Source organism: Ananas comosus, linkage group 19 (genome assembly GCF_001540865.1).
Source record: "Ananas comosus cultivar F153 linkage group 19, ASM154086v1, whole genome shotgun sequence".
NCBI classification, from domain to species: Eukaryota; Viridiplantae; Streptophyta; class Magnoliopsida; order Poales; family Bromeliaceae; genus Ananas; species Ananas comosus.
The window spans coordinates 651,220-672,382 of NC_033639.1; the positions used below are offsets into that span (position 1 = coordinate 651,220).

General features: G+C 37.5%; 3 protein-coding genes across 4 annotated transcripts; 1 reads left to right on the forward strand and 2 right to left on the reverse strand.

The window, feature by feature from the left end:
* LOC109724828 (60S ribosomal protein L6-like) lies at nt 3,259-6,665 on the forward strand. The gene is made up of 2 exons (XM_020253753.1): nt 3,259-3,462; nt 6,385-6,665. Exons 1-2 carry the CDS (start codon nt 3,323-3,325, stop codon nt 6,548-6,550), a joined length of 306 nt encoding a protein of 101 aa, XP_020109342.1. The 5' UTR covers nt 3,259-3,322; the 3' UTR covers nt 6,551-6,665.
* Nucleotides 6,781-9,243, reverse strand: LOC109724827 (FT-interacting protein 1). Its single transcript, XM_020253752.1, has one exon. It carries the CDS (start codon nt 9,207-9,209, stop codon nt 6,813-6,815), a length of 2,397 nt encoding a protein of 798 aa, XP_020109341.1. The 5' UTR covers nt 9,210-9,243; the 3' UTR covers nt 6,781-6,812.
* Nucleotides 12,357-17,157, reverse strand: LOC109725108 (protein ABHD18). 2 transcript variants are annotated; one of them, XM_020254181.1, is made up of 6 exons: nt 16,951-17,157; nt 15,891-16,350; nt 14,857-14,941; nt 14,397-14,566; nt 13,585-13,856; nt 12,357-12,749 (listed from the first exon to the last, which is right to left on the reverse strand). In XM_020254181.1, the coding sequence occupies exons 2-6, from the start codon at nt 16,264-16,266 to the stop codon at nt 12,573-12,575; spliced, it is 1,080 nt and encodes a 359-aa protein (XP_020109770.1). In that variant the 5' UTR covers nt 16,267-16,350; nt 16,951-17,157; the 3' UTR covers nt 12,357-12,572. The 2 variants fall into 2 exon arrangements, with proteins under 2 accessions (XP_020109770.1, XP_020109769.1); XM_020254180.1 differs by having other exon boundaries at nt 16,946-17,157.

The following is a 21,163-nucleotide window of genomic DNA, read 5'->3' on the forward strand; positions in this document are numbered from 1 at the left end:
TAAATTCAAGATCAAGAATGTTAACCTTAATCTATATAGTTTAAAAAATTTTCTATTAAAATTTGAAGAAATTTAGATTCTTCTACACCGTTAAACTCCAAACTCCTCCAAACTCGTCATATATATATATATATATGCTAGCACTCTCTCTCTCTTCTCTATTTTAGCAGTCTTTTTTGACTGTAAAAGAAAGAAAAAGTTGACGAAGAAAATTACCATAGAGTTAATTAATTATGATCTTGAAAGAAGCATGAAGAAACTAAAAAAGAAGAGTTTTCTACTTTTCTTCTTAGCTTTTCATTTTCATACTTTTTATATTAAGAATCAACTCTAGTAGGTAGGTGCGGTGCCGACGGTTTGATTCGGATACCCCTTCACCGAAAATAATGCAGAAGTAAATGCCTTCGTTTACTTACAGAAGTACTCTTATCTTTTCTCTCTTTATATGCACATGCTTAGTTGGTGAAAAATAAAGGTCTAGTGCAATATTATGCATAGAGATATTAGTTATATCGCGCAAAATGGGCTGTTAATTTGTGTAGGAAATTTGAGAGTTAATATATAGCCATTAAATAGCTAATATACATAGGGTAGGAAATATAGTTGGTACTAATTATAATATGATCTCCTCTATTGTACATAGATCATTGGATTGAAGTACGACAATGCTTTGGATACCTTTAATTTATTATCATCGATGCATCGATCTCGGTACCGATATGATCGATCTCCTCTATTATAGATCATCAGATTCGAAAAATACGAAAATGCTTCGGATACTTCTATTATTATTGATGCATTAATGGTCGGTACATGTCGATGATATCTGCATGACAAGCAAGTACATTGTTAGCTAGCTAGCCCATAATGGCAATGTTTCAGGGCCCTCATAATTTTGAAGTACTTAACATCTACCACATTGTAACTAGCTAGGTTTTACTTACAACATATAAATACACCAATCGCGCATTACGTATAGTAATTGATTTGTTACCCTTTGCGATTTGGGAGGTCACGTACGTGTTTGAACCACGTACGTGCATGCATGCATGTCCAAAAAAGGGGATTAATTCGAGCCTCTGATCACTTCTTAATTATATGGTAGAATTGTGTAGGTTTAGTGGGGGCGTAGTGGCTTAATTAAGAGCAACTTAAAAGAAAACAAAAATGTAGCTAATTAATTAAGTTTCATTGTTCTTTGATTAGTTAGTGTTTCTTTTGGGTTATAAGATCAAATTTTCAAACTAAACCTACCGATCGATTTCAACTTTGTGAATTGAAAATAACCAGAAATTAATTCAAATTAATCGAACTTTCAATAGAATGATACATATTAACTTTAGACGATTGATGATCGAATAATTGGAGTGTATATGTAACAATAACATGAGTACCGTTTGGTTCGGATATAAGCAAGAACTAGCTATTATAGGAATAGGTACAAGTATGGGAATAAAAAAATAGCGTTTGGATGAAAATTGGATTGTTCCCAGGGATAAGAAAAATAGCGTTTGGATAGATAATATGGAATAAGAAAAATATTGGATAGTTTTATATAGAAAATGGAGGTGTTGGTGGGAATAATTATACTCGGTTATTATAGATAACTGAAAACTACTATTCTCGGGTAAAAAATTAGCGTTTGGGTATAAAGGGGGATAAGGGCCTATCCCTATCCCTATCCCCTAACCAAACACTAAATTAATGTAGTATTAATTACTTTGCTAATGAGGATGCTCCCAACAAATTTATACTGTAGTTAATTAACTAGAGCTTAATTATGTTCTTCAAATGTGTTTATTTATTAAGCCATTAATGGAGTGTTCTTGCAAACATGTAATTGATAAGGACCTAATTAAAAAAATATATATAAATAAAGAATTTCTAAACATTGGTTTGACATTTTTTTTTTTTGTGTGAACCTTTTGACAAAATAGGTTAGTTATCCAGATTCCATGTAACTAACCCCAAGCAACAAGCAACAAGAGTTATTCTAGAAATTTTGCTCCAATTGGTTGTTGACTTTGTTGAAATTTATATATATATATTTTTTTAATTAAACAAAAAGTTGATGTTGAATATTGGTTTAATAATTAATTTTCCTGTTGAATATTTCCTATGCATATAGTCCTTCATATTTATTATATATATATTTTTTTTTTCACTGACCAAAGTATCCTAAATTAACTATTTATTTATGGAAAGAGTGAAATAGACATTCTAACCTATCACTTTTATGTTGTTTAATGAATGTTTAATATGGCTAATCCTAGAATATCAGCTATGTCATTTATATAGGAAGGCGTGTAATTAATAGGGTTGGATTCTGCGAAATCTCGAACCAAGTAAAGATGCTGATCTCTGTGTCTGTTCGTTCGCGTGATATGATTGGATTGGATAGGCTAAGAAAATTAAGAAATTTGTATTATAGAAGAGGAATGGAATTTAACAACTTAGAAACATTTAGAGCCTGGGATTTTCGAATTTAGGCCCTAAATCTGACTTAATTTTTTTTCAAGGGCAAAAAAGAAAGAGAGAGAGAGAGAGAGAGAGAGAGAGAGAAGTATAAATACTCCCTGACTTTTCTTTTGCAAAAAGGTACAAGAACTTTTGATTTTTTACAATTAAACCCTCTAAGACTTTATCAAGTTGTTAATTACATGCGTAATCTTTTTAAAATACAAAGAAACTACGTTAGCTCTAATGCAACTTATCGGGCTTGATCCGTTCAACCCGGCCCGGTTTACCGGACCGGGTTGGGCCTCAAAATTCAAGGCTCAATAAAATTTGGACCGGGCCGGGACTTGCTATACAATTAATTTACCCGATCCGACCCGATCGTATCGAACCGGACTCAGATTTTAAATTGGTTTGAAAAATTCGAAAGCGCTTGCACAAAAAATAACCCAATTTGAAATCGGCGCGGCCTATGCTCAGGTCTAGACCTAATGGTAGGGATATAAATGAGTCGGATTCGGTCCAGATTTAAACTCGTATCGGGTCAGTAACACCGCCACAACATTGTCAGTAACACGTCACCGTTCAAGTTCAGTAAACTAAATTGAACTATCTGCTAGATTGTAATAACTTTAGAAAGTTTTGAGTCTGAAAACAAAACAAATCAAAGTTCGAGGACCAGAATGTTATTTTGTTGGGTGGTGCATGAGATTTCCCTATGCACCAGGTGCATGCAATAATTAAGTAGTGACTATTTAAATGAACCGGTTCCACCACGTCACCCGTAGACCGCCTCTTATTTTCCTTTTCCCCGCCTCTCTCTCTCTCTCTCTTACTCTCTCTCTCTCTCTCTCTCTAAAAAGCCATGGTGGAGCTCGGAACCCTAGGGTTTCGATCCCAAAACCCTAGCCCGATCCGCGACGCTCCTCCTCCGCCGCCGCTCGCCGGAGAGCTTCGGGAGCTTCTTCTCCCACACGCCGCGGCTCCGATTCCGACGACGCTCAGGTCCACACAAACCGCTTAATCTAGGGTTTTGGTACCTATTTGCGATTTGGATGCTAAAATCGTAGAATTAACGAACCGTGAATGCTAAGGAGATCAACCTTACTTGCATGTATTGTAGGGGGAAATGCATGATATGTATCTCTCCTTGCGAAGTTTTAGATTTGTTCTCGGAAGTTGACCACCAAATTTTCGCCATTAAAGTTGTTACGTCCTTCAAAAAATTATGATATTTAAGGCTAAAATGTAGAAAAACCCTCCATAAATATCTGCTTTTGCACTTCGCCCTAAAAAGTTGTAGCACTTAACCTCACACTGCTACTATTTCATAATTATAGCCCTAAGAAGTTATAGGCTAAAATGTATGATATGTATTGAACAACTAGGTAAGTACTAATCTACCCAGAAGGAAAGTTAATTGGTAAACAATAAAGGACCTCTTTTTTTATAGTTACCTAATTTGGGGTATTTCTATTATTTCTAAGGATATAATGAGTATCTCAGTAAAACCACATAATTTATGCATAAAATAGTGACGGAATAGTAACGCTGCCGTCTTAAGTGGTACAATTTTAAATTTTAAGAAGCAAATAGAGGCTTTTAAAAGACAGATGGGTAAGCTTCAAAACGGATATTTATAAGGAATTTTCTGCATTTTAGCCCTTTTTTTTACGATTTTTTTAAAGGTTTGGAAATTTTCGGTTCATGTAAAATAACACGGCAGATAGCATGGAGAGGTTAGAAATTAAAAATTATTTAAAAAAGATATTGAAGAAGAGACTTTAACGGGTCGACCGACAGCAAGGGATAAGTTTCTAGTTTTCAACATTTAGTGGGATAATTGATTATTTAGAAGTTTCAAGGGACAAATTTGTGATTTCATTCTTTGTGGAGATATGTAGGCAATTTTTTCTAACCTACACATATTGTCCTGGATAATAAATTTGGATCATAGCACGTATTTAAATGCCATTGTCACATAACGGCACGGAAAATGCCTCAAGGAATCAGATCAAGCACTTGGGAAGTGTTAGCTTAAATGCTATAAGATAAAGAGTTTTGCCAAAAATTGCTCTAAGATAAGAAGTAGCCAGGTCCTCAGGGTTGCTTGCACTTATTGGTTAACCACTTAACCTTTTTTTTTTTTTTTTCAATTATTTGATTCTATCATCAACTTTTGGCACTATAATTGTCAATCAAATGAAGATCATGGGTAGTGCGGATGAAACGACATTTTATTTTTGTAGTTTTGGTTCTTAAAAGTGTGCGGGTTGATGTGAGTTATGACTTGCATGTTGATTCAGTTCATACATGTGTAGATCGCAAAATGGGCTAGTAATGTTGCAGTGTCTATTGCTGATACAATGTTTTGTAAGTACGTCACGGTTCAGTAGGTATAATTAGATAAAGTGTTCCATTTCTTTTATTTCTTTTTAGTGATGAATGCTTGTTACGATTTTGTGCGATGACTAGCATTTCTATTCTGATAAGTTGTCAATAGCCATCCATGAGTAATATGAAACCTTGCTTTGTCTATGTGACGCTTCAATAGTCCCACATTGGATGTGAAAGGGAATATGTTTGAAAATATAAGAATCAGGGACTCTAGCAACATTAAGTGGGTTTAAGCATTTTGGGGTGGTGGTTTGGGTCCAACAAGTTATTAGTGCTGGTGGATTGGGTCGTTATATTTTGGTATCAGAGCCGGCTTACTAGCCGAAAGTGTGAGGACATCAGTTTAGTCTAGGAAAATCTGTGATGCCCCAATAGTCCTACATCAGATGTGAAAGGCAATGATCGAGAATATGAGGACAAAAGGCTTTAGTAATAACTAGGCTGGCGATCTAGCTCGGGTTCGGTTCAAAATGAGCTCGAGATTGATCACTTATTTAATAAACGAGCCAAACACAAGCTGAATTTTTTTAGCTTGAAATTTTAATGAGCCAAACACGAGCTGCGTCAGCTCACTCGTGTTTCGCTCGATATAGCTGAGAGAGAGAGAGAGAGAGAGAGAGTCCGTCTACTATACTATCGACAATACAAAGCTCTTGGTACTATTGAGTTTTCTGCAGTTAGATCTACCCTTTGATCATTTCCACCTGTTAGATTATACTATTCAACCAACCAACCACTCAACCCTAGGAGACCACTATCATCCTAGCCACACATCCTTTCATCCAACGGCCGAAAATGTACTATCGATAGTATAGTAGCATAATTTTATATATATTACAAATTTCTACTATTTGGATTTTAGGCCAACTCAAATGTAAAGAAACCTATATTTTGTGAATTTCAATTATTAGATTAAGATTTAATTTTTTTTTATTTTCTTTCAACTTTTCATCCGTTAGTAGGGCTAACAATCTACTTGTTGTTCGCGAGTCAGCTCGTTAATAAACAAACCGAACACGAACTGAATTTTTCAGCTCAGTATTTTAACAAACCAGCTCGTGTTCGGCTCATTTACCCTAGCTCGCTTGTGTTCGGGTCGTTGACATCCCTAATAACAACAACTGGGTTTAAGCATTTTGGACTGATGGTTTGGACGCAACGAGTTATTAGTGCTAGTGGGGTGGATTGTTATAGTCAGTTCACTATTGAAACATTCATAATAACTAGAGAGATACTGGGTTTCTAAAAGAACTACTGCAAGACGGATCCATCAAGGATAAATTATGTGCCTATCTGATATGGAATGCTGATAGTGTCTTGATGTGCATGATATCTACGAAAAAAATACATTTAATCCTACTTTTGTTACCAATTTGTCACATTGGTATGTTGTAGTCAGTATACAAACTATCCCAGATAATGTCCCGGATAATGAAACTTTGAACAAAGGTGCAGAGAACTTATTTTTAAAAAAATTATACTGTGTCGTTGAATTTCTGTTGTTGTTTCTTACTGTTTCTGCCAATTCAGGCCCTTTCAAGATCAACGGGTTATCAATATGACAGAGAATCAAGCTTATACCATTGCAACATCAACTAAGTTTGATATCTCGGGAGTTGGCGTTGAGAAATTTGATGATGTGTTTCGCGAAAGAAAAGAAGTTGAAACCGAAGAATGGGAGAAGTGGATTCATTGAGACAGAGAAGCTTGAAAATCATTTGATGAGATCATTTTACTACTTGAGCAGAGTTTGAGAAAGAAAAGAGAGAGAAGATCGTTATATTTATCAACTTCTTTTCCGATAGCTCGAAGTGTATTATTCTAGGCTCTTATTATCACAGAAGCAAGATGGTTACAGGCAATCTGGAATTGATCAAACATGAAAGCACCCATCATAGTACAACAGAGGAGGAAGACAAGTTAAAAACAACAACAAGAAAGAAATCCCACAAACCAAATCACAACATGCTGTCGGCCCGCGACGGCAGACGTCGGAAGAAGTTACTCGGCACCGATGGCAGCTTACTCCGGAACCGAGGGTGGCGGAGCATGTAGAGTCCTGCCACCAGAGCCACCACTTTGAAGGGAGTCACGTAGAGCACCACCGCCGCGCAGAGACAGAAAAATACGAACAGACATGTTGCCCTCGGGTCCCGCCAGCTCAGCAGCGACTGCACCCTCTCCCCCTGCGTCGCTATGTCACCCACCACTGTCTGTATCCTCCCTGCCACACTCCGCAGCCTGTCATACCTCATAAAAACTACATCCTGCGGCCTCGAAGTAGGAAAAGTATCAAACTCTTCGTCCAGCTCATCCGGGTGCACTGCCTCCGCCCACGAGAGTTTTGTATCCATATGCGGCGGCTGCCTTGGTCTAAATCTGTAATTCCACAACCCTATCAAGAACATATACAGGCATATGGTGGGCAATATCAGCTCCGGATAGCAGACGAGGATCAAAAGCAGCACGTGGACCAACACGGTCGTTATCGGGTTTTTCCATCTTTGAACGTCGCTGAACCACTTGAACGTGCCGATTGTTCCGGAGAGCAGTGACATGATCCGGAAGAAGTTGGCCTTGCTCCTTCGCATGCTCCACATGTGTGACTCCACATCGAGCATGTATTCAACGACCTCCTTTCTCAATGGTGGCTCGGCCCTGCCAAGCCGGGCCGCAACAATGCTCATGGCTTGATAGCGGAGGTTGTCGAGCTGGTTTACAGTAAAGGGATGGAGGTAGTGCATCTTGGGTAGGAGCGGCTGGCCGTAGAGGTAGATCATGTTAGTGAAAGAGAGGCACGTGAACCGCACCGCAAGCTGGAGCTCACCCATCTTCTTTACTCCCGAAGGCTGGAGCACGATGAGAGGGTACGACTGTGTGTAGATTCTATCGGTCTCTAGGGTTGAGAGCCGGATTCTGACTTTCCCAATTCTCGAATCTTTCACAGCTCCGCCGCCCCCGTTGCCCAGGTGACAGTTGTCGAAGACCCCGATGGTGATCACCGTACACGGGTCGAACACCTCCCATGTGTACTGCTCGTTCCAGCTAGGGCTAAAGGACCCGACCATCGTCCGGGTCCGGATCCACTTCTGCCCATACTTTGCAACGCAATAGGCATCGGTGGTCCCCCTTCCATCCCGCATCTTCATCGGCAGCAGCCCCTTCGCGCCCAAAATGCCCACCTCCAGCACTCCAACCGGCGGCTTCCATAGCTGGCGGGCCGTGGGCCGCTGGTCGCTGATGTACATTGTTGACTCGTCCATCACGTGGTAGGCCCCTTCTAAGCAGACACGGAGGTGGACCCGGGTTGCGAACCGGAGCTCCCTTCGTGTCTCGCCTTCGAGCACGCCGATCCCGAATTTCTCCAAGTCAAACCAGCGAGAGTGGACGAACGGCCGGTGGTCAAGCCGCTTCTCGAACAAGGTTAATGGCAATGCTACCCGGCCAAGCAGATCATCCTTCCTCGGGCTCACCCTATCCTCGACGCTAATAATAAGTTGCTCCTCAAATGGCTCGGCCACAACAAAGATAAGATCCTCGTTCCACAGTGGGTTGAGGGTGGCCGCCACACAGCTCTTCGTCTTGAGCACTTGGTTTCCGACTTGCGCCTTCACGAAAACTTCTGGTGTCCGGCCCCGGACGTTAGGCTGCACGTCCTGGGCCTCAATGACGTTAACTCGGAGGTACCAAAGCTTAGGGGAGACATATACCTTGGAGCGGATATTGGCCACCCCTTCCGGGTGGACAGAGGCTGCATCTGCGTGCCAGGCCTCAGGAAAAGCCTCGTCGGCCTGCGTCCCGATCCAGACTGCCAGCATGACCTCCCCCCGCACCTTCCCCTCACCCCGCCTGTCCTCCAGCCGGTACCACTGCGGGGCCAATGGGCTGTCAGGCGGGACCCGTGTCGGCACCTCATTCAAATCAAACACCACCTTGCCCATGTAGTCATCTCTCCCCACCATCTCCTTATCCTTCACGTAAACCTCGAGCGTCGACGATTGGATCCGGTCCTTGGAGAACGCGAAAACCTGGTTCCATTCAGGATTAGTCCGCTTGTCGAAGTGCCTTGTGGTGCCCTTGTAGTTGCCGAGCTTGACTTCAACGTAAGGGTCGCAGCTTCCCGTGAGCGGATTGGGAGGGAGGTCCCGCGCCTTCACGACGCGGACGTAGAGGTAGTGCATCTGCTCCACGAGGTCGTACGTACTCGTCAGCTTGTCGCTGCTCAGCCACCCGCTGAAACCACCGCCTCCCAGGCCCTGTCGGGTTCCGCCTCCCGCCGTGGGCCATCGCTCGCCGAGCAGCGGGTTCGTGTCCTTCAGCTGGTAGTCCTCGTGGTGCAGGTCGTCGTGGCTCATCCCCTTGGTTTCTCTGTCGCCTTGTCGATTCGGCCGTTCTATCGTTCAGTGAAGAAGGACCTGGAAAAGCGGCAGCATTTCGGAAAGAAGAGATGGTGAGTATCATTCTGATATAAAACTGAAGAGAACATAAGCTATACTGGAATAATGAAGTTCTCACCTTTTCAGGGAATTTAACTTCCTATATATTCTGCAAGTATGCTTGTTGGGCAACTTGGGTTGTTGAGATGAAGCTGAACCCTTAAGTCGATAGCTATCGAGAAGTGCTTCCGCAAGGTGCTTTTTGAAGATTGTCGCTATCCATGAAGGCATAAGTATCAACTGAAAACATCACCAAGACACCACCAACAAGCTCCCTCTGCCATCTCCTTTTGGCCTGTTTTTGCTTCCTACAAGCCGCAATGCATCGTCTGAACCCGGAAGCCGTACTCCAAAGCAAAGCAGTTGTTCGCGGAAGAGACTCAGGAGGAAGAAAAGAATATGAACTGCTCTTCGCCTTCTTTCTCTCTTTGGCTTCCTGGGAGAGCTTTGTGAGCTATAATTTACTTTACGATCTTAAGGCTTCTTGGTTATTTCACAAGATGAGTGTCTCTTAAAGGATTTGATGGAAAGGGGAAAAGGGGATTGAAGGAATTGATTCCTGACTTGTCTGCTGGACTTCCAGGTTGTTCTTTTTTGAGGGGAAGGAAATTCCTGGTGAGGTGTTGAGAAAAAGGAATATCTGGGTCGATTTTTGAAGTTGAATATTAAGTGGAACCATCCATGTCTCTAAGATTTGTAAACTCTCACTTAGATTTATTGAATGTGATATCACATATTTTCTTATATAGAACTCTACTGTCATGGTTTATTTATTATTTATTTATTATCTTTACTGTGTTTGGTTGGGTTGGGAATGTGAGGATCACTTGGAATTGCTATCTCTGCAATCTTTGGGACTAAGTAAATCTTAATGAAATAATATAGAGAATAATTTATATTTTTATTGGATCGGCAGTATAACCGCTTGAAACCAGTAATGACAGATACGTATACTGAATCAGTTCACCATGCATTACCTAAAAGTGAGTAGATTCATTGAATATGATATGACACAGAATTTGCTTAACGAAATATAGAGAATGATTCATATTTTTATTGGATCGACGGGTATATATCTTGAATTGATTCAACATGCATTAACTAATAATAAGTAGATTTATTGAATATGATACAACACAGAATGTTATTGTCATTTTTATTGTATTTGGCAAGGTACTAAAAAAGAGAGATTTTTACTATGTATATGGTGTGTGAGAGAGAGAGAAAGAGAGGGAGAGAGAGAGCCTTTGTTGTGTACACAAAATAGTGGGCAACTTGAGGAGTAGAGTTTCTCTCCATCTATCTCTCTCTCTCTCTCTCTCTCTCTCTCTCTCTCTCTTTTGTTGCCAACTTAGCTCAATAAGCTCGACAACAAAAGGGAAAATTGCCTTTATTCCTTGCTGCTATTATTGTCTTTACTAACCTTTCCAAATTGGAATATATTCTCAAAACTACTTTCAAATCATAGAACATGATACATACATGTATTATTCTTAATACATCTAACACTTAAAAATGCTAATAAATGCTTTTATATATATATATATATATATATATATATATATATATATATATATATAGTTCGGCTACTGTACTTTTAGGAGTATAGACATTTTTGTACTCATAAATTTTCGGCCGTTAGATCTACCCTTTTAATTATTTCCACCCGTTAGATCATACTATTTAACCAACCACCCACTCAACCCTAAGAGACCACTATCATCTTAACCGGGAATCACTATAATCCTAACCGCACATCCTTTCATGCAACAGTTAAAAACTTATGAATTCAAAAAGGTCTATACCCATAAAAGTATAATAGCCATGGCCTATATATATATATATATATATATATATATATATATATATATATTAGTCTCAGAATGATACCTCGGCACGGATTTTCGTAATTTACTAATCATGCATTAAGTTTGTTATTAAGAAAATGCTTATATGCACACTAACTTTTAGCTATGGAATTATTTGCATGAAGCTCATCTTTTCAGCTTGAAATGTTAAATAAACCTTGCTTTAAAAGGTTGAAAAGAAGTCAATTATGAAGTTAGGGTCTCTAATTTTATGCAGCTAATAATAAAAATTTAGCTATTGGATTAATTGGGTCATTGGTCCGCAATCTTTTTTCCATTTTTCATTTAGGTCCCTGATTTTTCTTCTTTTTTTCTTTTAGTTGTAATTCGTTTTTATTTCAATGAAGGTCGATCATAAAAAATAATATTAATTTTAACAGGAAACGTCATATCAACACTTACCAATATTGCCACATCGGTACCATGACCGCGTCAAATCTTGTCACACGGCAATTCCTTATTAAAATTAACGGTATTTTTAATAAGGAATACTTAATTAAAACAAATATTAAAGTTTTGTAACCTAATTTTAAGAAAAGAAAGTTGGGGACCAAAATGAAACGTTATGAAAAGGTGGGGGACCAATGACGCAATAAAACCCTTTAACTATTTGGTCAATTACTTTTTTATCAATCAATGTAAAAAACATACATAACTTGAGCTATGGCTCATTTTGAGTCAACCACCCAATTTTTCAAAAATTTAATTTTACTACCAAATCTTTCAATTTATTTGATTTGTGTCGATTAACGGCATTTTGACTTTAAAATTTAAATTAATTACTTTAATAATGAATTTATAATTGCAAAAATTGCATAAAGTACATTAACTAAACTTGTAAAAATTAATAACGCATTTAAATTCTGAAGTCAAAGTGTCACCGACTGATTCAAATCAAACAAATTAAAAAATTTAGTAGTAAAAATCAAAGTTTTAAAAAGTTGAGTAGCCAACTCAAATAGTTCTTAGTTCAGATAAGTTCTATATATTTTTACCTTTTATCAATTTGATCACCAGACTCTTCAAAACTCATCAAATTCATTCCTGGATTGTAAAATTAATGATTAAAAACCAATCCCACTAACCTTCTCAATTGTAGCAAATGAATAACTAGCAAAACATAAATACTTGGAAAAGTTCATATTTCACTGAAAAAAAAAAAAAAAAAAAAATCAACAATATTATGACTTGAGAATCATAATTCAAAATCTTTTATTATAAATAGATTTTGATTTCACAAATCTGATTTACAACTTTTCGATTCTAATCAGCGAATTACGGTTTGATCGAGCTTATCGAGCTCCTTCAGCTTCCTCTAGAACTTCATCAATTGCACAGTTTCAACACATCAATACACAACAAATTACAGAGCAATCAAATGAGTATGTGTGCCACTTTAGGGCAAAAATGGTGTTTATAGTAATGATTCCTTCCACTCTAACCGGTTTAGGGCGTCGACGATCGCCTTGCGGAATGCGTCGTTGTGAAGGAGGAAGGACGAGACGTGGCCGCCGGTGACCCACCGGACTTCCGAGCCCGGCCACGCTCGCTGGAGCTCCAAGACCGAATGCTTCGGGATGTAACCGTCGTCCTAAAAAAGAATCGAATTCGGCTTATTGACTTTTCATATAGGGAGTTGTTAAAAATGAACAGAAAAGTTTGTAGTATATTGTTTTGAAGCAATAAAAGTGGAGGAAATATTGATTCAAATATAAATGAAGGAAAATAATGAGAACAATGTATGTATCCAAGCTAATCTGTCAGTTTTCTGATGAAAGATGCTGCAGCAGACAGTAACAGACCAAAAGTATGCAGTAAAATAAACAAAATTTGTAACAATCTTCGACAGTCTGCTTTGTTTCCAAGTGCTGAGACTTCAAGTGAAAAGTAAGATAGGAAGGTCGAAAAAGCATCGAAACTTTTTTCTCTTCCATGTAAATAGTTCGAAAATTTGCCGATTATTAGGATAAAAGGAGCGGAAGTGACGATGCAAATACAAGCCCAATGGACAATTCTAATCAGCTAATCTGTCTGGAAACTTTCGGGAGCCCGGACCATGCACCTGAAACTCCTGTAAGTCACTGAACACATGTCGAGCCAATGGTCAGATCACCACCAAATCCAATCCGGGTGGCTACAGTACATCCGGGCGTTCGGAAGTACGGATTAGATTCCTTCTGAACATTTAACAAAAGGCCATTTCCATTTGAATTTACAGAAAACAACTCTTTTGTTGTTTTGCGAATTTTTTGGGTTCTCTCATCTTGTTTTCGCAAATTTTTGGACTAAAATATCCTTGCAGAGACCACAATGCCCGCAGAAACAGCGACATTTTCACTCCAGCAAAAAGAGTTTGTCCTCAGAAGTTGCAAAAGCGAGAGAAAGTTTAGGATAAACTACGCAAGAAAGAGATAGTGAAACTTAACTGTAGCAGAAACAAAAATTACGGCATGAGGATTCTTGGGTACTGGGAATTGAGTGACGTCAGTCAACGACAGCACCGACCGCAACCGCTCTCTAACTTGCTCGAGAGTCATCCCGGCCTTCTGCGCTGCATCCTCTCTCAACGCTTCCCAAGCAGTGCAATACTGAAAGACTCCTTCGCAGAAGGCCACGACGGCGGAATGCGGAGCAAGAAACGGAAGCGTAGCGATCGGAGTAGGGTGCAAGGATCCGACCATAGCAGCATGTACGCCCCCTAGAAAAGAATTACAACAACCAAAATGAAAAAAGGAATGATCTTTTGCACTTTAATTGCCAATGCACAAAGTAAATAGTTATTTTGGGACATAATTGGGTTTTGCATATACATCAAGAATCATCTATTGCCATATAAGGTCCTGTCGAATCCGAATTTTCATATGCATCCCTTGAAAGTTCAATTACTTGAAAAAGTGCCGCTATCATGTCGTCGGGAGGAATCCGATTTTTGTTGCAATGTTGGTTTTATACATTTTTTTGTAAGCAAGAGTGATAGTGTAAGAAATTAAGTTTTCGAAGGGCACATATATGCTAACAGATGATTTTTGCATGGGTTTATACGTAATTGCATTCAAAAGAAATGAGGAGATCAGACTGAAGATTATTTTGGTGAAATTTTAGAGAACCCGTCGAAACGGTAACATTTAAGTGTAAAAGAGCTGAGATGAGATGACAAAGGGGCATTTGCAGGCTCTATTGACAATAACAAGCACAAAATCATCCGCAAGGTTAGATAATATCTACATGTTGTTATTACCCATGCTGAGCCCACATATGCCTGTCTTGCCATAACCAGCCTCAGCCTCTAACCAATGCAAAAGACTGCGGGATTCGTCAATAGTGACTCTTCCTAAAAGTAGCAAGTCACTCACACATCGAAGCTTCGCTCCTCGCTGCAAACTGGGCCGTCTGTTTCCATAAAATGGGCTGCAACATATTTGAAAATAGGTCAGAACCTACAAATTTTGAAACGAAGGTGCCTTGGTCATATGTTAGTTAACGCCTTTTAGGCTTGGCTGGAGCTTCGGTCAAAGTGTGGTTTGAATAGAGTTGTTCAAAGAAACACTAAAAGTTTATTATCATTACAGGCTTTCCAACAACTTCAAGCCGCAAAAGAAGCAGAAACTTCAAAATTTGAGCTTCTGCTATTGGGGCTAAAAGCTCATTTCTTCCTTCCACCACAACAAAAGCTCCAAAAGTTCTGTCGCAAATCTCACCTCTCAAGCACCATAGTTGCTATATTTTCTTTCAAAAGTGGACCACCAAGCCGCAGCCTCCGCTCAAAAGTGTGATCACCAGTCCCTGTAATATAAAAGCACATTTTTTTTTTTTTGTAACTAAAAAAAAATAAAATCTGAAATGTCCGAAGGATTAAAACAGAAAAAACCAAACACAGTACAGCAAATACATTTCAAATGCACTCCATCTAGGCCCTTTTTCTCTCCTTATAAAGAAGAGAAAAAGGGAGTGCATGAATAAAAAATATGACTCCATTAGTATTTAGCGCATATAATATGTTAACTCCTAATTTCATGTTCTCACATGCATCATACCATGTTTAGCAGTAGTTAAATGCAAATGAATTAAGGTTCAACACATTCACTGACAGGCATAACTTCACAAAACATGAGAAAAAAAAAAAACATAGTGCAATGATATGCAACAAATCAAAAAAGCACTTCTTTGAATATGCTATGGCATCATAGATATTCATCTTTCATAATATCATGCAACAAAATGAAAACAACATTATCCAATATAATGATGGAATAGTTTTACAAAAGAGTAATACAATGGTTTACCTAATACATCGTGAAAGATATTGTACTTCGAGAAGAACAAAAATGACGAATTGCAAAAGAATAATTTGGAACGAGCTTCGACTTTGCCCTTCTAGGCATAGACAAAATTAGCGGCGAACTAGATGATGACTCCCATTTCAAACCCAAAACTTCTAATTTGGGAATAATAGTAGTAGTAATTGTTGGTTTAAAAGGGCCAGCATCCTACCTTATGGTGAGAGGCCAGGTTGGGCCGAGTTGTGTTCGAAATGGCGGAAGGTCAGGTTGGACCGAGTCGTGTTCGAAATGGAGTGAGGCTGGTTGGGTCGAGTCACAATCGAAACCCGTGGATATTGTGTCTATACGCTTTAAGTGAATTGGTTGCGTATTTCTAACAGCTCGAACTTTTCGGATTAATAGTTAGCGCCAATGATCTGCCAGTAATGATTTTCTAAAAGAACACAAATTACCTGCAAGGTGAACCACACAAGCCATCTTCTGCGGCGGAACGAACTTAGGTGCGAGCAGAGCCACCCTCGCGTTGCGACTCTCGGGAGGCAAAGCATTGATTAGCTGTTCGTCGCACGGAGTCCTAAAGACGCCCTCTCTCAAGCATGCGGTCTTTGTCTCCCACACCGTTCTCCACACAGGCTTAACAATGCTGGGCGGCCAATTCTGCGTTTCAGCTTCCGGGAAAAGCTGCTTCACCATCCTCTCCAACAAATCGAGCTTGCTCCCTCCCCAACCCTTCGAGAAAAATGGCGTGCCCAATTTGGTCCTGTGAAGAAAAGTCCCGTATATGTGGTCCAACACATAGTGTAGTACACCAAGATTTATCGATACCATCCCTCGAATTCACCAATTATAATTCTAACAGCGACGACCGAATCCTCCAAGTATTGATTAAGCCCACTGAGAGGGATTATTAACCTGCATATCAAAATTTGATGAAAAGTTTCATCCTGATTAAACAAGAGCATAAAGGAACGCGAATTCGTCCGGTAAAACACATTAAAAACAACAAATCTACTAAATTAGGAAGATGCAAATCTAAGGGAGTACATTTTAATCAAGAGTGAAATTTCACCTACGTTGTAAAACAATTACAAGATTTGAAAATGAAACTTAGATCATCTTGGGTAGTACCCAAAAACAACTAATCCATCTACTTCACAATTACGAAGTTGCCTCTTTCTACGAAACAATGAATTTTTGGCACAATGCAGGTACCATGCAAACAATAAGCAATGCCTATCACAATTGCGCAAATAAATAAACTAAACATTGGATCTTCGATCAAAATTTCACTAAGAAACTAATGGGATCCATAATAAGCAATGCCCGTCACACCGAAATCCCTAAATTAAGCAAAACACTGCAAAACCCCACGAATTAACCACAGATTTGACAAATTTATCCAAATCCCCACCGAATTAACCCAGATCTGAGAAAACGCATAACAAACATCGCATCCACATTACCAAAAAAAAAAAAAAAACCACAAAAAATGGGAACAATACAATACCATACCAAGTGGAGTACCAAATTCTCCACCAAATCGCAACCTCGGATCCTCCTATCAAAACCCCAGTTGCGAAATGGCCTAAGTCGTAGAAATATCCGAGCTTTACCGCAAAAATCGAGCGAAAATGTAGCAAAATCCGAGGAAAATGGGGTGTAGCCGTGGGGGGAGTGGATAAAGAGGGGGGAAATTGAGAGAGACAAGTAAAGGCGAAGGATACGATTTACATTTAGTAATAATAAAAATAATAAAATAATAAAATTAATAAAAAATAAAGGGAAAATTTCAAATATCACCCCTGTGGTTTTATCATTTATCACTCTAATAGCCCGTAGTTTAAAATGTATCAATTTAGTATTATGTGGTTTTATTTTTATCTTTTTATTATGGATTCTACTATTTTTTTTTGTTAAATCAGTGATAAAGTTAAAGTTAAAGGTACTAAAATAAATATTCGATAAACCTAGGTGGATTATTTGAAGTTTTTTGTATGTAATTTAACGAAATATTAACGAAAAAATTGGCGAAAAAATAAAAATGAAACCACGATACTAACGTGATACACTTTAAACCATAGGGTATTAAAATGAGAAAGTACGAAGAAGGATATTTAAAGTTTACCCAAAAATAAATAAATAAAATAAATAAATAAATAAATAAATAAAATTTCTAAATCCGCGAGCGAGAGAAGCACGCTGGACCGTCGAAATCAAACGGCTCGTGATCGAAAGGGAAAGGAGGGGGTGTAAATTTGCATGGTAGCCCCTGTACTATTCTGATATCGCACTTGATCTACTTTAGGGATGTCGGATTCGGGGTGAATTTTTAAAAACCCGAATCCGAATCTGACTACCAAATCCAAGATCGAACCCGAACCCGAATTCGAGGGATTTTAAAAATTTATATTCAAATCCGAATCCGACCAAAAGTTTGAAATCCGAATTCAAGTCCGAACGCAAAGATTGAAACCCGAAACAATTATTTTTCTTTACAATATTTCAAAATGTATTACAATTATATATATTATATATATAATGTAAAATAATTTCGAGTTCGAGTTCGGGTTCGGGTCGGATACAATCGAAATCCACACCCGAGTCCAAATTCGACGGATTTTTGTTTTTGATATTTATATTCAAAACTATATCCATTTAGCATTGGGTAAATCCACTCTGTTCAAGTTCGGATAAAATTTTAGGCATCCGTATCCATTGATATCCCTAGTCTCCTTATCTTTGTGCTTAAATATTTCAATTTTTAAAATTTTGCAATTTAATATCCACTGCATCTGGTGCAGATGATTAAGGGATTGATGGTCGGAACCTCTGGTTTCAAGTTCGAAGCTTAGTTATTTTACATGGTTAGAGGAGTTTATTTTTTAAAAAAAATTGGGTTAAATTGTAAAAATTTATATTATAAATACCCGTTTTTTGACTTTCTCTTCTTAATTTTTAAAAATCTATATTTTATCCCCTCAACATTTTAAGTTATTGCATTTAGTCTTCCTTCGTCACTGTTCTATTATTATTTTGTCCATTTTTATTATTTGTACTGAAAATATTCTTTAAAATGACAGAAATATATTAATAAATTATTTTTTTAAAATAAAAAGTAAGGATAATTTGATCATTTTGCTAACACCATTAATGTCGTACCCCCGAATATATTTTTGAGATTTTAAGGGAGCAAAATGTAGATTTTAAAAGTTAGGAAAAAAAAAAGTAAAAAAAGCAGATATTTACATATTTTTTTTTTATAATTTAGCCATAAATTTATTATGAATTCAAATTGTGAATTTAAACTTAAGTCCGAGGTTTGATTTTTTAAGTTTAAATGTGAATTCTAATATAGGTTTTATTTTTGAATTTAATTATATTTTTAAAAATTTGACTTAAACTTTAGTTTGAATTTTGATTTAAATCATATTATTTTAGCGTGAATCGTGAAATCAAATTTCGAGTCAAATTTTAAGTTTGAATTGTCAATCCAAATTTGCTTTTAAATTTTAATTACGAATCTAGATAGTTAAAAGCTAATTTTAGGTTAACTCTGTTGTCTAAATTTAGTTCACTTTTTAAATTCTGATTTTTCATTTCAAAATTGAATTCAAATTTTAATTTGTGAGTTTTAAATTTGGAATTCAAATTAATGAATTCAAATTTACGTTTTGAATTATGGATTAAAATTTGAAATTTACATGTTTTAAAATTATAAATTCCATTTTATACGTATTTAAAAGCAATAAAATATTTTTTTTAACAAAACAATAATAATGAGGATCAATTATTCAGATTTTGTTTACTATTTTAAACCCAATAATTAAATTACGAGATATCATCAATCCATTTCTCATTTTGGTCCTATTCCGATTTTTATTCTGATATGGATCCTTAGTTTCAATCCAACATATCTGCGTGGGTGGCGTGTTTTTATAATCAGGGACTAAACTGCAAAACCTTAGAATTAGAAGACTTAAGAGCAAAGTAAAGAGTCCACATTGCAATATGAGGATAGTAAAGGGACTACTCTTACAATTTACCCGAAAGGGCCAATAAAGCGGGATAAAATCGGTGGGCGCGGTGGGTCCGGGTAGGCGAACGAGGGTCGTACAATGAATGCCACGTGTCATTCATCGTACGGAGCACAGGATTAGGATAAGGGCCAACAAAAATTTTCTTAAAAAAAAAAATTAGAAAAAGATTTGGATGTGGGACAAATAGATCCGGGTTGCTGGAGCTCTTATCCTGATTCGCTTCCAATAAAACGATAAATAAAAATTAAAATTATAAAAAAAAAAATGTAAGTCACTTTAAATATATTTTGATCTGCGAAGTAAATGAAGCGAGAAGTAAAAAACCTCTTTCTTCTTTTGATCGGTCCCGATCGTCAAAAATTCGTCAAACTCCGCTCATGTTTCTGTCCTGATCCACTCTGCCTAAAATTGATAAGGGGGGGCCAAAAATAGGACTAAAATTGATCTGCCTTAAGTTCGCCCGGACCAGACAAGAAAAGGAGCAGGAGATTGTAGATCCCTCCCATTTCAATCCCTATTTGGGTCCGGCTGTTTTGCCAAAAGTGAAGTTTTTTAGATGAATTAAAGTTCAGGTAAAAGTTATTTTCTTTTTTCTGATTGTTTTTATAGCTGTGGAACTAAAATTCCTATAGTTTTACTGTTTGTTTGGTAGAAAGTTAATAGCGTAAAAGCTGAAAGTGTACGATATTAGTTATTTCATTATTATTTTACTGACTCTTTCTTCGTAATTGATTTCGACCCTTGCAGTGGGCTGAAGTTAATTACGCTATTTTGAAAAAATTGAGCTACTATACTGAAGGTGAAGTTGCAGTATACCATATAACAGAAGTATTTACGATTAAAAACTGCTTCATTCTCTTTTACTTTTGGTGAGATAAACATATTCTAAGAGTTATTTGGAATTGCGAAAAAATATATTATGTATATGAGAAAGTACGAAAAAGGAATTTTATATTTATTTTGGTAAAATATTTTTTTGGTTATAATATAATAAAGGTACTTCTGCGCTCCAAAAAAAATGGAGAAATATTTTTTTTTCCTAAATTCTTCTATTTTGTAGTGACATAGAGAACAATAAAATATTTTGGCTCGATTTTGCTTCTACTTTTAACTAGTATTCACTTATAATAAAGAGTATTATAATAAGCTTTGAGCTTTTGCTGCGGTAGAAACGAGAAGTGTGGTTCTGACACTCAAAAATAAAAGCTCTAATTCGGAGTTTGTAATTATTCTGCAAATTGAAATCCTTCTGCAAACAAGCTACAAGAAGATTGGATAGGCTCTTAGGTAGGGGTAGCAATCCAGCTTGCTGTTAACTAGCCAGCTCATGTTCGACTCGAAATAAGCTCGAGAACAAATCGCCCATTTAATAAACGAGCTGAACAGGAGCCGAAATTTTTAGCTCGTTTAAACGAGCCGAACACGACCTGGGGTTAGCTGGCTTGTGTTCAGCTCGATAACAGTTCGAATACATATATTTAACATTTATATTATTAATATATATATATATATATATATATATATATATATATATATATTTTAATCTTGTTAATTTGTTGTTCGTAAGGTCGGAGCTAAATTTTTTGGTTCAATGCTTAAACGAGTCAGCTCGTGTTCAGCTTGTTTATAAAATGAGACGAACACAAGCCAACCCTAGGCCGCTCGTGTTCAGCTTGTTGACACCCTTA

Excerpts from the sequence above, each read along its gene's own strand:
- LOC109724828 (XM_020253753.1), top strand. The coding sequence starts at position 3,323 with ATGGTGGAGCTCGGAACCCTAGGGTTTCGATCCCAAAACCCTAGCCCG. Across the intron at positions 3,463-6,384 it reads CCGATTCCGACGACGCTCAG|GCCCTTTCAAGATCAACGGG; the intron begins GTCCACACAAAC and ends CTGCCAATTCAG.
- LOC109725108 (XM_020254181.1), bottom strand. The coding sequence starts at position 16,266 with ATGGTATCGATAAATCTTGGTGTACTACACTATGTGTTGGACCACATA. Across the intron at positions 14,942-15,890 it reads TTGTGTGGTTCACCTTGCAG|GGACTGGTGATCACACTTTT; the intron begins GTAATTTGTGTT and ends TTTATATTACAG. Across the intron at positions 14,567-14,856 it reads GCAACTATGGTGCTTGAGAG|CCCATTTTATGGAAACAGAC; the intron begins GTGAGATTTGCG and ends AATATGTTGCAG.
- LOC109724827 (XM_020253752.1), bottom strand. The coding sequence starts at position 9,209 with ATGAGCCACGACGACCTGCACCACGAGGACTACCAGCTGAAGGACACG.